At 39.9% G+C, this 16,688-nt stretch overlaps 2 protein-coding genes across 2 annotated transcripts; one reads left to right on the top strand and one right to left on the bottom strand.

Annotated features, from left to right (window-relative positions):
- Positions 1-4,057: 4,057 nt before the first annotated feature.
- LOC121809475 (tubulin alpha chain-like) lies at positions 4,058-6,278 on the bottom strand. Its single transcript, XM_042210120.1, has 3 exons — positions 6,051-6,278; positions 4,922-5,527; positions 4,058-4,838 (listed from the first exon to the last, which is right to left on the bottom strand). The coding sequence occupies exons 1-3, from the start codon at positions 6,141-6,143 to the stop codon at positions 4,182-4,184; spliced, it is 1,356 nt and encodes a 451-aa protein (XP_042066054.1). The 5' UTR covers positions 6,144-6,278; the 3' UTR covers positions 4,058-4,181.
- A 5,976-nt stretch (positions 6,279-12,254) lies between these two features.
- LOC121810007 (40S ribosomal protein S9-2-like) lies at positions 12,255-14,032 on the top strand. The gene is made up of 3 exons (XM_042210879.1): positions 12,255-12,382; positions 12,728-13,109; positions 13,670-14,032. Exons 1-3 carry the CDS (start codon positions 12,355-12,357, stop codon positions 13,848-13,850), a joined length of 591 nt encoding a protein of 196 aa, XP_042066813.1. The 5' UTR covers positions 12,255-12,354; the 3' UTR covers positions 13,851-14,032.
- The last annotated feature ends 2,656 nt before the right edge of the window (positions 14,033-16,688 follow it).

The following is a 16,688-nucleotide window of genomic DNA, read 5'->3' on the forward strand; positions in this document are numbered from 1 at the left end:
CGAAGTAAGAAGCAAAAGATGGTAGCTCTATCAAGTGCAGAAGCAGAAGCAGAATTTCGTGGGATCAAAAGTGGAGTAACAGAGATTCTATGGCTAAAGAAGCTAATGACAGAACTTGGCTTGATGTCAAAGGAGCCGTGCAAACTCTTTTGTGACAATAAAGCAACGATCAGTATATCTGAAAATTCGGTGCAACACGATCGAACGAAGCATGTTGAAGTAGACCGACATTTCATCAAAGAGAATATAGAAGGAAAAGTGATAGATCTCCCATATGTCTGTTCAAAGGACCAGTTAGCAGATATCCTCACGAAGGCTGTAGATGCGAGAAGTTTTGGTGAAGTATTGGGCAAGTTAAGAATGGGAAATCCCCTTACTTAACTTGAGGGGGGTGTTAGAAGATATGCAAAGATCACGGAAGATATGCGAAGATCACGAGATCAATTACAATTATTCTTCCCCTAATTATAGCTAGGGTAAATCATGTTAATATCTTACCATATGTAAAATAGTCTCTGCCTATTTTAGGCGTGTACCTCTTCTCTTTTGTGAATATACGAGAATGAATATGATCTCTCCCTTCAACAAATATTGTCTTTATTTTAATTTTGTTTTGTAGTAAAAAATAGTGGGTTTATTTTTTAATTTAAAAAAGATTAATTAATAGAGAATGGTATATAGAATGATAGAAATATATGTATTTGACATTAAAAACAATCTATCGGTACTAAGAGGAGTTGTCCACGAGATTTATCTAATGGTTTCAATTCTCTTTTTACATCGATATAGAACTTGCCAACAAAATTTCCAAGCCCTTTAAAGTAAATTTTAGAGGTTTGGACTTTTTTTTTATCTCATGTTGAAGTCAAGTTATATTGTGGTTAATTAATCATATTGTTGGGTCAATTAAAGTTTAAACTCACAATCGACGATCATGATAGAAATCGATAAGATTCCATCTTGTAGTAGCTCATCTGATATATATAGTAATTTCTGCTCTTTATCTACAACTATTTAAATTTCCCAACATCGAATATCCTAAAAAACCAACGAGGCCATTATCTACTATTATAATTTTTAGGGTGCAAATATGCATAACTTTACGCGAACAAGTAATAAATTCTCTAAAAATACAACTATCTGCAAGAAAATGGAATCAAAATGTAACAAGAAAACGGAATCAAAAGAATATAAAAGATACTACTATTAAACATATAAATAAGTGAATAACTGAAGAAGCTCTAAAATTAACTACAATGTGGTAAAATATGAATGGTTCCTAGATTGGCGTAAGAAAAACGCTGAAGAGATTAACATTTCATTAAACTAGGAAAATCCTTCCTGAGCTAACTTACGTGCATTTTTAAATCTTACTTGACACTACTAAATCAACGTGGTTTTCTACATGGTTTTTTGTCCTACTTGCAACGAACTTAAAAAGTGGTCTAAAATATCATAAATATTTCACGGTTGCCCACGTAGGATAAGTTTTTCGCCGAAGATATCTTATTTGAGTTGAGTTGAGAAATAACAACAAAATGTCAAATTTGTGATATTTTAGATCAATTTTAAAGTTCACGTAAAAAACCAAAATTTGGCCAAAATTCATGATTATAGGTAGGGGGCCAAATCGTGCGTGTTGGGTCATTATCAGGTCAACATGTTAACGACACGACCCAATAAGGACAAACACGAACACGACCCATTAAGAAAAACCCAAACCCGAATACAGCCTGATATCCTCAAACACGAACCCGACACGAACCCATTAATGACACGAACTACTTTAGGTCGACACAATAACAACACGTACATGACATGACACTATAGCAACACAACCTGATAACCCGGTTAGAACTTAGAACCTCATAACACGATAAGAACCTGTTAACAACTGCTCATGATTAACAAAAGTTACAAAACCTTGAATTTGATCATTAAAAATCCATTCAAAAATCTAAAATTGATTACACAATTTGATTTGATAAACAATAATATCAATAGATTCATAGTAGCAAAACCCAACAAAAAAAACATTATTTTTAAAATAATAAAAATTAATAATATAATAATATTATTTCTTATTGGGTAACACTAGCTCGACACGAACACGACACAAAATTTTCATGTTCTTAACGGATCGACCCGATAAAGACACGGCCCAATAAGCTTTAACGCAAACTCATTAATTTCGTGTGGATTCGTGTCGTGCCAAAAATTGTGAACTCTAATTATAGGGACCAATATCCCAAATTCTCAAAATCTCATTAATACATCAGAAAATTCTAAAATGTATAGTAAAGTTAAAACAACCTTGCTTTCTTATTAAACTCTAAGTTTCTAACCATTTCTGAGAGTATGGCAATGTTATGAGCCTGCCTGAGATGTTTAGACCATCCCGTACGATATCTCTATACCGTCCTTTAAACCGTCCCTTAACTACTATTTGACCACTATTTGAGGGCCCCACTGTCCTTTTTTCATCCATCCCTTAACTAAGGGACGGAACGTGCAACGCTCCGTCCCTTATTCTGTCCCTTAATTACTATTCATTCAAATTTTTTTTATTTTTTTTTACAACCCAATTAAATTTAAACAAACACAATTCATTAAAATTAAAACAACATTACAACTTAAAAAAAAAAAGAAAAAAAGACATAATTAAAATTCTAAAAAAATAAAAATGACATAATTTAATCTTTTCCGCCAAAGTTTTCCCAAATGTGCTCAATTAGATCCTCTTGGAGTTGGGTGTGGGCGCTAGAGTCGCGTGTCCTTGTTCGAATAGCCAACCGTTCTTGTATAGACGGATGCGCTCCACTTCGCGGCGGACTACTCGCGGTTGAGCTTCCGGGGAAATTCGTCACTGAAGGCTGCCCGGACGCCTCTGCAGAAGTTGAGCAAGCACATGCGCCCAGTGGTGTCTCCGATGTGGAGGTATTCGTCGAATATGTCGGTCGTTTGTCCAGTCGCAAGCTGACGGATGGCTGCAGTACATTTCTGCAGCATCGTGTGGCTGGGACGGCCGACCGCATCGAACCCTTCTCGGAAGAACTCTTCCCGGGCCGCCAAAGTATTCGCTATGTGAAGAAATAGCGGTTTACTCATGCGGAAACGGCGACGGAAGTAGGTATCTCCCCAAATCGGGTTATCGCAGAAGTAGTCGCGTACTAACCGTGCGGCGGCTTCCTCCCGGTTCCGATTGATGTACTTCCGGGAGCGTCGTGGGGGTGGCGCGGCTTCCTCCGCCTCTCGTCGTCTATCTTCTTCAAGTGATTGTTCCATTAATTGACGCATTTGCTCAAAAGGATCCATTTGTTTGAGTTGATTTAAGATGAAAATTGGAGTGATAGAGAGGATTTGAGAAGAATAGATGTGTGTTTGTGTGTGAAATGAGTATGAAATATAATTATTTATAGAGTAAATAAATTAAAAAAAATTAAAAAAAAGGAAATAAAAAATTAACGGTAACATTACCATTTGAAAAATAAATTTTTTTTTATTAAAATTCAAATTTTTTTTAAAAAAAAATCGAATTTAAAAAAAAAATTATTGCGTCATCCGTGATGACGCCCACTCGCAGGCCAGCGAGTGGGCGTCACACATGCATCAGGGGCGCGCGTGACGGGCCGGCGCGTCCCTTGTCTCGCGGATACGGGCTACGGGACGGGACGAACGTTGCAACGCGTCCCGCGGCGGAACCGTCCCTCCGAGACGGAACGCGAGCCGCGCGCGGGACGCGTAGTGGATGCTCTTAGTAGTAGTAGTAACAATCATCAAAGCTCGAAATATAGTGTAACAAAAAAATGGCATGCATCTCCATCATTACAAAACTGGCAAACTCTTCACCGAGTGTTTTTTTTTCTCTCTCATCTTATCTTATGATACCTGAGAACTGCTAGATGGAAGTTTATTGCAAATTTTTACTTCAATTACATTTTAGTTAAAATTAACTTTCAAAGTAATAATGATTTAGTGTAAGTTTGGATAATGTTGAAACTAAGAAGTATAGCATGAGATAATAACGCCAACTTGAAAAGTTAAGTACTCAGATCAATGCGAGAAAGCTGACACTGGTAAGCAATCATGGAGAAATAGTTCGACACAAACAACAGAAAAACATCAACACACAAACCAACCGGATATTGGAAAAACACACTTAAAAAGCCAACAGGGTTAGTTCAACAGTACTCCTCATTCTCATCATCATCTCCTTCGGCAGACTCAGCACCAACTTCCTCATAATCCTTCTCAAGAGCAGCCAGATCCTCCCGAGCCTCAGAGAACTCACCTTCTTCCATACCCTCCCCAACATACCAGTGCACAAAAGCACGCTTGGCATACATCAAGTCGAACTTATGATCAATCCTTGAGAAGACCTCAGCAACACTAGTTGAGTTGGAAATCATGCACACAGCCCTCTGCACCTTGGCTAGGTCTCCGCCAGGGACGACAGTTGGTGGCTGGTAGTTAATACCACACTTGAAACCAGTCGGGCACCAGTCGACAAACTGGATGGTCCTCTTGGTCTTGATTGTGGCAACAGCAGCATTCACATCCTTGGGGACGACATCACCCCTGTACATCAGGCAGCAGGCCATGTACTTCCCATGGCGAGGATCACACTTCACCATCATGGATGAAGGCTCAAAAGCAGTGTTGGTGATTTCAGCAACAGAGAGCTGCTCATGGTAAGCTTTCTCAGCAGAGATCACAGGGGCATACGATGAGAGCATGAAGTGGATCCTTGGGTATGGAACCAAGTTGGTTTGGAATTCATTCACATCCACATTCAAGGCTCCATCGAACCTCAGAGATGCTGTCAAGGAGGAAATCACCTGCAATTTGGTTAAGGGTTTGATCAGAGATATATGCGTTCATATATCAAACTCTGAAATAAATATCAGGATGCATATTATACCTGGGAAATAAGCCTGTTGAGATTGTAGTAGGTGGGCCTGCCAATATCAAGTGATCTGCGGCAGATATCATAGATAGCTTCATTGTCAAGAAGCACAGCAACATCAGTGTGCTCAAGAAGGGAATGAGTGGAGAGCACGGAGTTGTAGGGCTCAACCACAGCAGTCGAAACCTGAGGGGAAGGATAAATGGTGAAACCCAGCTTCGACTTTTTACCATAGTCAACAGAGAGCCTCTCAAGCAGAAGAGATCCGAGCCCAGATCCAGTACCACCACCGACAGCATGGAAGACCAAGAACCCCTGCAGCCCAGTGCAGTTATCCGCAAGCTTGCGGATCCTATCAAGGCAGAGATCAACAATTTCTTTGCCGATGGTGTAATGGCCTCTGGCAAAGTTGTTGGCAGCATCTTCCTTGCCACTGATAAGTTGCTCTGGGTGGAACAGCTGACGGTAAGTGCCAGTGCGCACCTCATCAATCACAGATGGCTCCAGATCCACAAACACAGCACGAGGCACATGTTTCCCAGCGCCAGTCTCGCTGAAAAAAGTGTTGAAGGCATCATCACCACCGCCAACGGTCGTATCACCAGGCATTTGCCCATCAGGCTGCAATACAAGTAAATTAAAAGTTAGATCTGTGAGAAAACACCGGATCTGAGATGATAACAACAGATAACTACACAATCTACGAAACATTGCGACAATACGAAATTTAACTTAGAATTTAATTAGATCTGGTTACAATAAAGAGAAGTAGCAAGAATACCTCGACACACTTCAATTTTGCAGTAATAGAAGTATCTTTACATAGATCTAATGAGATTTTAAAAGAACAAAATGTACTACATAACACAACTTCTTCAAATACCAAAAACTGAAAGCACAGTCTACAGATCTGATGAGATTATGACGAAAGATACAAAACGATGCAGTTTCAATTGAACTATGCCACACTGATAATCTACAAAATGTAGCCAAATCTTACAAAACAATCAGAAATACGAGTACAAAACCAGATCGGATCTGACTACGCAAAAAGCATTTTCACAAACAGCACCAAAATCATATAATATGAAAGTAAGCGAGAGAAAAAACATTAGATCTAATGAACTTGTGAACAAAGACGGACCTGAATCCCATGCTCTAGGCAGTAGAGCTCCCAGCAAGCGTTTCCGACCTGAATACCGGCCTGACCGATGTGGATCGAAATGCACTCTCTCATCTTGGAAGGTTTTGGGAAGAAGAACTGAAATTGGGAAGAGAAATGGGAGAGAAACAAGAGGCGTATACAAAGACGTCTCTGGTGAAAAATTTTAGGAGTGGAGTTAAGGTTTTCGCATATGGGAGGGGAGTTATATAAAAGATGAGAGTAGTGGATAATTTTTTAAAAGAACTATAATGGCCGGCCCGGTTGGTGTCCGTAACCGCTCCGCTTACTATGTTTGAAATTTGAATTTCGGACCCGTTAGCTTGTGTCTGAAATTTGAATTTCAGACTACAACCATCAACAATGGATATCCCACCAACAAAAAATTCACTAGTCTAGTCATACTATTTGGCATAATACTAAGGACCCGTTCACCTTATTGGATATGCCAAGATATGAGGTTAATTCTTGGCTTTTAAGGCTGTTCAGTATGTGAGATACATTTCTTACTGGTCCTAGAAAAAATGCAGGCCCGCACTGTTCAGTAGTGTAATACACTGAAATGAATTCTGCCGAATTAGGTGGTTTATAAATCATGTATCGATTTTTGAACCAAGAAATGGATAAAAGATTACAGTTATACCCCCATCACTTTCAATTCCCCCAATTCACAGACTCGTCTTCTACAATTAAATCAAGGACTCTCTCCTTCTCTCTCTATCTATCATCTTCATTATGAGTTCCGATTTTGTTGGTGGCTCACCGGCGTCGTCGGCGGCATCGGGGAATTCAGAATTAGCTACGGCGGTAGCGCCGTCGGTGTCTATGGAGTTGTGGCACGGTGTGCGGGGCCGTTGATTTCGCTGCCGAAGAGAGGGAGCCATGTCGTCTATTTCCCCCAGGGACACGTGGAATTCCTTCCCAAGCATCCTGTCGTAGCTTATGATCTCTCCGCGTTGATGATGTTAAACTCCATGTATGTTTGTTTTTTTCCTCCTTTTTTGGTTTTGATTTTTGTCGTTGGTTGTGTTGAAGAATTGAAGGTTGTGTTTATAGGCGGATGCAGCTAATGAAGTGTAAATTTGAAGAAAATGAAGAAAATATAATGCTGGTGTTTGCAGTGGGTACAGCCTAAGGGTGTCAAAATGGATATTGGGTATTGGATACCTGATATCCAAACCCGAAATATTGGTAATTGGATATCCCATATCCAATTTTTCGGGTTTCAGGATCGGGTTTGGGTATATGATTTTTAGATTATTGGGTATCGGGTTACCCGATATCCGATCGGGTATACCCGAATTACCTGATTTTCTAATTTTATTTTAAATTTTAATAAATTATTTATTTATTCTATTATTTTAAAAAATAAATAATTAAATTTTAGTGCTAGTTTTTTTTCTCTTAACTTCGAACTACTATAAGTTTGTATCAAAATTCGAACTACAGGTTGTATTTCTAAAAGTTTGTAGTTAGCTTTCTTAAAAAATAATTAAAAAAATAAAATAAAAATCCAAAATTGGGACTGGATACCCGAGTCGGGTATCCGGGTACCCGAAATAATTTTTGGATCGGGTATCGGGTATTAGATTTTGAGAAATTCACGATCGGGTACCTGAAATTTTTAAATCGGATAACGAGTACCCGATTTGACAGGCCTAGGTCCAGGGATTATGCAAAAGCTATGGGGGCTTTTAAGTCTACTCATAATGGAAAGAATAATAATTCATTCATTCAAAACTCATAAATTGTCAAACCAGAGCTTATTTCTTATTCACTGAACATTAGATTTGGATTGTAAATTGTAAGGTCCTCACCACTAAATCCCATCATGTTTCATTTCTGATTCTTCCAAATCAAAGTGAACACATCCTAGGAGAATTATTTGGCATAATACTAAGAGATCTCCATCTGTGCTCTTGCCAACGAGCATAGATGTGGACCCGGATCCACTTTTACTCCTTGTCCTTAGGCAAGAGCACAACACCCACATCCGTGCTCTTCCGCAAGGACAAGCTTAAGGGTCCCACCATTCTATTATTCAATTTAAATAAAAACATTTCCACAATATTAAAATGCATTAAAATTACCTGGAATACGATTACAAATTATAAAAAAAAAATAAAAATTACATAATTAAAATTCTAAAAATTAAAAATTACATAATTAAAATCCTAAAAATAAAAAATTACATAATTAAACTCCTAAAAAATAAAAATTACATAATTAAACTCCTAAAATAAAAATTACATAATTAAAGGCTAAAAATACCCTCGTGGAAGACTATTCATCCGACTCTACCCCCAATGTTCTTTGGAGACTCCGTATCATTGCCACATGCGATCGAAGTTGCTCGGGGTCATAGTTGACCTATCGGCCAAATTGAGTTGGGCCAAAACCCCCACAACGAGTTGGTGGGGGGTTGAGGTGGAACAAAGGGAGCGGGAGCGGGGGCGGATGAAGTCGCGGCGCAACGGCGGTTGGCCGTCGACTTCTTCCTTCCTTGCGGCTGGCGTTGGGAACTACTCGGGTCGGCGTCGGGGCTACCCAAGTTAGCTCCGGCGAGCTGGGTGGACACCTCATCGGAGCCGGCGTCGGATAGGGATACTGACCTCGACCGTTTGCTGGAGGAGCTAGTGAAGGATGATACGCCACCCCTATACTTCGGATGCACACGCACCTCCTGCCAAACATTGAGGTACTTGAACGGTTTGTAGTGTTGGGATTGGTAGGTCGCCAACGCGGCACTAATGATGTCAACCTCGCTTCTGCCACTCCCCGCCGACCGTTCTTCCTGGAGGTAATACCCCCGGAACTTTTGAATTTCTTCGTTGGCTCTGTATATGACATTGCGTACCATACCCTCATTGCGCTCGATTGTTCTAGCCGGCCGGTTTTGATTGTACCGGCGACAGACGCGCCACCAAAAATGGTCCCCGGATTGGTTCGTGTCAATCTCCGGATCTTCGGAGATAGACAAAAATGCTTTGAATAATTGATCCATCTCCCCGGAGTGTACGGGGTGCGGACACCACGAGTAGAAAAATGAGGAGTTTGAGAGTTGCCGCTCCCTCCCGCTCTAGGTACGGGTGGTTCGGGTGCCCACCCGTATTGCCAATCGGGGGCATCTTGGTCGTCCACCGGGTAAGGCCGATAGCCACCCAGAGCTTGCGAACTTTGGGTTTGAAGAGGGGCCGAAAATTCCGTTTCCAGACTAGGAAATGGTTGCGAGCCGAACCATTCGTGGTTTCAACCGCGGGAGTCGAAGGGGTGATCGCCGGAGCCGGACATTGTTTTGTTGTAAGAGTGAAAGAAAGATTGAGAATTGTAAGAATGGAAATGAGAGAATTTAGATGAGAATTGTGTAGTGTGGTGCAAAATTTTTTGTGTGGAAGTGGGGGTATTTATAGATGAAAATGTGAATTTTTGGGGAAAAAATTAAAAAATAAATTAAAAGTGGGGAGAAAACGGATATAATTTTTAGGGAAGTGGGATTTTTTTTATTTTTAATCGGATTTTTTAATTAAAATCCGATTTTTGTTTAAAAAAAGGAAATTCCAACGGCATTGCCGTTGGCCAATCAAGCGTTGACACATGTGTTGCTCGCTGGCACAGACGTGCTCGATGCATCGAGCAGCGCTGCGCCAGCGGCAAGAGCGCATCGGCGAGCAGCGGTGCACCCCGCCGCTGGCACGGACGGACGGCGTGGTGTCACCGCTGCGGATGCTCTAAGGTGGTATGCCAACAAATAATTATTTGACAAGTCAAACTCTATAAAAGTTGCTCCGTATCCCATGAAAATTAATGAGTGTAAATTTAAAAGTCAATTATAATTTTCAATTATGGAAAAAAATTCAAAATATTTTGGACTTATGTCACATGCATACTCCGAATCTAATGGGAGTAATATATTTATACAATTATATACTCCCTCCGTCTCACTCAAGATGGCCATATTCTCAAGTGGCATGAGAATTTAGGAAGTGTTGTTAGGTGGAATAAAGTAGAGAGGGAAAAGGTAGGGTGGGGATTCGGTCGGTTCAGTTAGACAAATTAACTGAGCCGGGGGATGTTTTTTTTTTTTAAATTAACTTCATATATATGAAGGAGGAAATTACAAATCAACTCCTATAACAAGGAGGAAAGACAAATTACGCCACCCAGGGTTCGAACTCGAGACCTCCAGGATGGACGCGGTATCCAGCACCCTTTACCGCTAGGCCAAGGGGCTTGGATGTTGGGGATGTTGGATTATGTATTTTTCTTTTTTTTGAATGACTATGTATTTTGCTTTTTTATAACTATGTGTTATTTATGTTTTATGAATATGTATTTTTGCCCGTATTTTGCTTTCCCGTATTCCGTGTCAAAATTATATTTCCGTTTTTACGTAATTAAATTATTGTGATTTTTTTTTATTGCGGGATGTCCTAGTGGGAAGGGCGGACATAGGAGGGGATGTCCTAGTGACGTGGCAGTGGGATGGGAAGTCCTAGTGACGTGGCAGGAGGTGTTTTTGGAATGTCCTAGTGGATGTCCTAGTGGGATGTCCGCCCACTGGAGATGCTCTAAATCCTGCCCATTTCTAATCTGTCGTTGGCCCTTTAAGTACAAACCACTTATGAGAAAATATTCGTTGTGTTGCAGAACATGATACCTGCTCGGTTCTTTCATAGTTGTCTTTGTCTAACCCAACTTTGCTCATGTAACAAATTTCAGTAATGGTTTCAACAAAAAAATTATGTGTGATACTACTATTAATATAGAATTGCTAGCTTGTAAAGATTTATAAGCTATCATCCCTTATTAATATAGTACTATATAAAGAAAGAATGTTGTTAATTTCGATCTTGTTTTATATTAGGAACTAAGTTGTTGGTTGATATGTGCAACAACAAGCGTTGAAAGGGTTATTAGGAAAGTCGCGATTCTAGGCTAAGCCCTATCATCTCACAGAACCTTTACCTTTATGTGTCTTGAGGATTATTAGGAAAGTCGCGATTCTAGGCTAAGCCCTCTCTCGAGTGCACCTACCCAGTAGATTAGACTCTAACGATCAAAGTCTTCTTCCAATAGATTAGATTCTAACTCCTTAAGTCCATAAGACTCAAGCCCTCACAAAGGATCCCCTCTCTCGAGTGCAGATAAACCTATGTGTTGTACTCGTTCCTTTTACCACATAAAACTAGCTATCTCTCGATTAATCTAGTTAAATGGACATAGTTCTAAAGTTGGCCAAACAAAAGAACAATAAAAGCACAAGAACAAGCAAAACAATCACAAAAGCTAGGAAAAGATTCAGTTCAATAAATCAAAACACGTTCATAATAGTCTTTACCAAAAAATGTACAAAGGATGTTTAACTAGTGTTTCAGCAACTGTTGTGGCATGTGGGAGATCAAAGGGCGTTGGTAGATAGCAACTAGTGTTTCAGCAGCGGTTGTTGTGGCCTGTGGGAGATCATGTTGGTTTTGTATCTACCATGATCACTATTAGTAAATTTCTCTTATTTTTAATTTTTAAATTTGACTTGATAAATTCTACTTATAACTCCCTTTCTCTTTGAGTCGTTTTTAAGTTTTTTTTTTTAAAAAAATAATTTTAAAATTTTTTATTGAATCCAAAATGTAGTCACCTTGATATACTACTTGTGTGGTATAAGCCCTTACCTGCACGAAGACAACAACGTTGTCAAGCCTTGAAGACTCATTGAACACGTTAAGAAAATGGTGTGTTTTAAATATTGGGGCAAATCACCTAAGATTACAAGGGGTTAGACATACGTTATTATTATTATTCACATTGCAAAATTTGGTAGATCTCTATTTAAAAGCAAATGAAATCATTATATTAGGGTGCACATATTTGCATTTAAGATTTGTCAAATGAATGAGTATTATCTATAAATATTTTTTATACAGTGTACATCAACAACAATATCTAACTACTCAACACCAAGCAAATCAAAAGAAAGCTACTTACACAGTTTGAAGACTCCTGTGATTGACGACCACATCGACATGCTTTTGGGCATCAACAACACTCTACTTGAACATATCTAATCGAAGAAAAACTGTAAATAATTGGCGGTACACAAAATAGGAGTATATAACTTGAATTTTTAGTTGATATTTATCGGTAAAATGAATAGAAAAGGGCTAAAGCCCATAGCCTGACCCTACCCATTCTCAGGCCCAGATTGACACACCGAAAATTGCTTAGGGTTGTACATATTATATATCCTCTGCAAAAGCTTTCGATTTCTTCAGCCGCGAAGCTTCTTACAATGGTGCACGTTAGTTTCTACCGCAACTGTAAGCTTCTATCTCTCATTTATGATTCTGTATCCGTATCAGCATCTTACTCGTTTTCTGTGACGTTAATTCGGCGCTGATAACCTCTATTAAGCATTATCTCTCTACTTTCTCTAACTGTATTCAGATTTGGTACCAAGCTTTAGGTTTTTAATTTGCTATCGAACATTATCTTAGATTTCGACATGTTCAAGTCTTATTTTCTGTGAATGCTGAAAAGTTCAAATTCGTATTCTTTCTGTTTGTTTAATCACTATATAGTTTTTCAATTTCATTCCCTTTCGATTCATAATTAAATGATAGAAGAATGTTTTATAAGATTGTTTATGGCCAATTTTGATGTAGATGGTAAGACATTCAAGAAGCCTCGCAGGCCTTATGAGAAGGAGCGATTGGATGCTGAGCTGAAGCTTGTTGGAGAGTATGGGCTGAGGTGCAAGAGGGAGCTGTGGAGGGTGCAATACGCATTGAGTCGCATCCGAAACAATGCTAGGAATCTCCTCACCCTTGATGAAAAGGATCCCCGCCGAATCTTTGAAGGCGAGGCCCTTCTACGTAGGATGAATAGGTATGGCCTTTTGGATGAAAGCCAAAACAAGCTCGATTATGTGCTGTCCCTCACTGTTGAGAACTTTCTTGAGCGCCGCCTTCAGACCCTTGTGTTCAAGGCTGGAATGGCTAAGTCGATTCATCATGCCCGTGTGCTAATCAGGCAGAGGCATATTAGGTATTAAATTTTTTATCTGAATCACTTTTGTTGTTGTAGAATTGTGTTTGGTTGTTTATCTACCTGTAGTTGCTTTATGAAATTTGGAGTGGAGATTAAAGCATAAATTGTCATGACTCATGAGATGAGGAATGTCTTTTGTCGGGTTAGTTTGTAATCAAGAGCAGTGTCAATACTTCTAATACATTTTCCTGATAATATCTTAACATATTGAATATTCTCTTGTTTGTTCATTATCTTTGGAATAATATCCTTATTTATATGGCATTTTATTATATATGTTTGCATTTTCTTTGTAATTTTGTTTTTAATAAAAGTTTCAACCATGTATCTCATACCATGTCTTTTGTTCTATTTATAGTCATTCGTGTGCTGCAAATTAGGACACATCTAAAGTCAAATTTGGGCCATATTTTACATAGTTATGTTACTATTATTCATTTGGTAGTGTTCAGTTCTTTCTACCTAGCCACTGTCTCTTGTGCTATATAGAATACATATTTCATATATAATGTTCTCCTCATGGTTCATCTAATATTCTCATTTCCTTTATTTATCAGGGTGGGAAGACAGGTAGTAAATGTGGCTTCCTTTCTGGTGAGGGTCGATTCACAGAAGCATATAGACTTCTCGCTTACTAGTCCCTTTGGTGGTGGTCGTCCTGGTAGGGTCAAACGAAAGAACCAGAAAGCTGCTGCAAAGAAGGCTGGCGGTGGTGATGAAGAAGAGGATGATGAATAAGCATTATCTGTGTGATAACCTTATTCGCGTAACGGTTCATTGCTCTTTCAAAAAAGAATCTCTCCTGTTTTCTTTTTGATATACTCCTATCTGGTTCTATCACTTTTTTGTTTTTTGAGATTATAACAAACAATTTTGTGTTTTAAGCGAGAATGAAATGAATATGATGTCTTCACTCGCAAGTGTTTTGATAGTCTGGCATGCTATGAATGTCAATATCAACTACTTTGTCTTGTAGAGATCATAGTTTTGGACTCAAATGAATCATATGCTGTCCTTGACTCCTATATCTATCTCATAAGGAAAGTTCAGCATCACCCTATACCTACTAACCTAGATATACACAACTATGATCCATGCCATCTTTCAAGTAAGAGCATCCCCATCCATGAATCATAAGCTGTCCTTGACATGCTATGAATGTCAATATCAACTACCTTGTCTTGTAGAGATCATAGTTTTGGACTCGAATGAATCATAAGCTGTCCTTGACTCCTATATCTATCTCATAAGGAAAGTTCAGCATCACCCTATACCTACTAACCTAGATATACACAACTATGATCCATGCCATCTTTCAAGTAAGAGCATCCCCATCCATGCTCTTGCCAAAGAGTACGGATGTGGGCCTGGACCCACTTTTATTACTTTTTTACTCCGTGCTCTTAGGCAAGAGCACAACACCCACATCCATGTTTTTTCGCAAGGACATGCTCAAGGGTTCCACCATTCTATTATTCAATTTAAATAAAAATATTTCCACAATATTAAAATGCATTAAAAATATCTGGAATACTATTACAAATTATAAAAAAATTAAAAATTACATAATTAAAATCCTAAAAAATAAAAAATACATAATTAAAGGGTAAACAATACTCCCGTGGAAGACTATTCCTCTGGCCATATCTCCAATGTTCTTCGGAGACCTCGTATCATTGCTAAATGTGAATCAAGTTGCTCGGGGGTCATATTTGGCCGAGTTGGGCCAAAAGGGTCCACAACGAGTTGGTGGGGGGATGAGGTGGCACAAAGGGAGCGGGAGCAGGAGCGGGGCGGATGGAGTCGCGACGCGACGGTGGTTGGTCGTCGCCTTCTTCCTTCCTTGCGGCCGACATTGGGAACTGCTCGGGCCGGCGTCGGGGCTACCCAAATTAGCTCCGGTGAGCTGACTAGCCACCTCTTCCTCACCGGCGTCAGATAGGGATACAGACCTCGACCGTTTGCTGGAGGAGCTGCAGGAGGATGATACGCCTCCCCTATACTTTAGATGCACACGCACCTCCTGCCAAGCGCTAAGGTACTTGAACTGTTTGTAATTTATGGATTGGTAGGTCGCCAAAGCGGCACTGATGATGTCGTGCTCGCTCCTACCGCTCCCTGCCGATCGCTCTTCCTGGAGGTAATACCCCTGGAACTTTTGGATTTCTTTGTTGGCTCTGAATATGGCATTGCACACCATACTCTCATTGCGCTCGATGGTTCCAGCCGGGCGGTTTTCATTGTACCGGCGAGAGACACGCCATCAAAACCAATCCTCGCTTTGGTTCGTGCCTATCTCTGGATCTTCGGAGATAATCAAATAGGCTTTGAATAATTGATCCATCTCCGACGGAGTGTACTGGGTGCGGACCCCACGAGGAGTAGGAGTAGGAAGAGGAGGAGTTTGAGAGCCGCCGCCGCCGCTCCCTCCCGATCTGGGTTCGGGTGCCCACCCGTATCGCCCATCGGGGGCATCTTGGTCGTCCACCGGGTAAGGCCGGTAGCCACCCGGAACTTGAGAACCTTGGGTTTGAGGAGGGGCTGAAAATTGCGTTTCCGGACTAGGAAATGGTTGTGAGTCGAACCATTCGTGGTTCCAACCGCGGGAGTCGGAAGGGTGATCGCCGGAGCCGGACATTTTTTTTGTAAGTAAGAGTTAAAGATTGAGAGTTGATAAAAGAAGATGAGAGAATTTAGATGAGAATTGTGTAGTGTGGTGTGAAAGTGGAGGTATTTATAGATGAAAATGTGAATTTTGGGGAAAAAATTGAAAAATAAATTAAAAGTGGGGAGAAAACGGATATAATTTATTGGGAAGTGGGAAAATATTTTTTTTATTTAATTCGGATTTTTAAAATTAAATCCGGTTTAAAAAAAACAGGCGCCGCCACATTAGCTGCTCAGCGGCACGGACGTGCTCGATGCATCGAGCAGCGCCGTACCAGCGGCAAGAGCATAGCGGCGAGCAGGGGTCAGCCGCACCAGCGGCACGGACGCCGTTCTTGCCAGCGAGCACCACTGGAGATGCTCTAAGCCTACTCATGTTGCATCCCTGATCCAAAATCCATCCCCTCGGTCTAGAAATTATGGGTTTTGAAGAGCAACAACATTTTCATATATTTATGATATTAATAGCTGATTTGGACAGTTGAGTTGTTCAAAAATAGCCTTTTATTATTTTTTTATATAAATTATTATTATTATTATTATTATTATTATTATTATTATTATTATTATTATTATTATTATTATTATTATTATTATTATTTTTAATAAAAAACGCCCTTTGTGGGCGGGAGGTTTAGGCAGACCTCCAACCCGTAAATAATATCAAGATAAAATGTTATAACAACATGATCTTAGCCCAAAAGTGACTAGGATCTAAACAAGAACATGAAGAAGCCAAGTAGAGGTCCCACAAGTCGAGATCCTCCGTACTATCAAGTGGAAAAAAACTGACTATATATATACGAGGGAGAAACGAAAAATTATCAAAACCAGCCACCAAAGAAGCTGGATCAACCCACATCTCTACGTCGGAAACGGAAGTTAGGATATCCCAGCTGGTCCATCCTA

The sequence above is a fragment of the Salvia splendens genome, chromosome 6 (genome assembly GCF_004379255.2).
Source record: "Salvia splendens isolate huo1 chromosome 6, SspV2, whole genome shotgun sequence".
In the NCBI taxonomy this organism is placed as follows: Eukaryota; Viridiplantae; Streptophyta; class Magnoliopsida; order Lamiales; family Lamiaceae; genus Salvia; species Salvia splendens.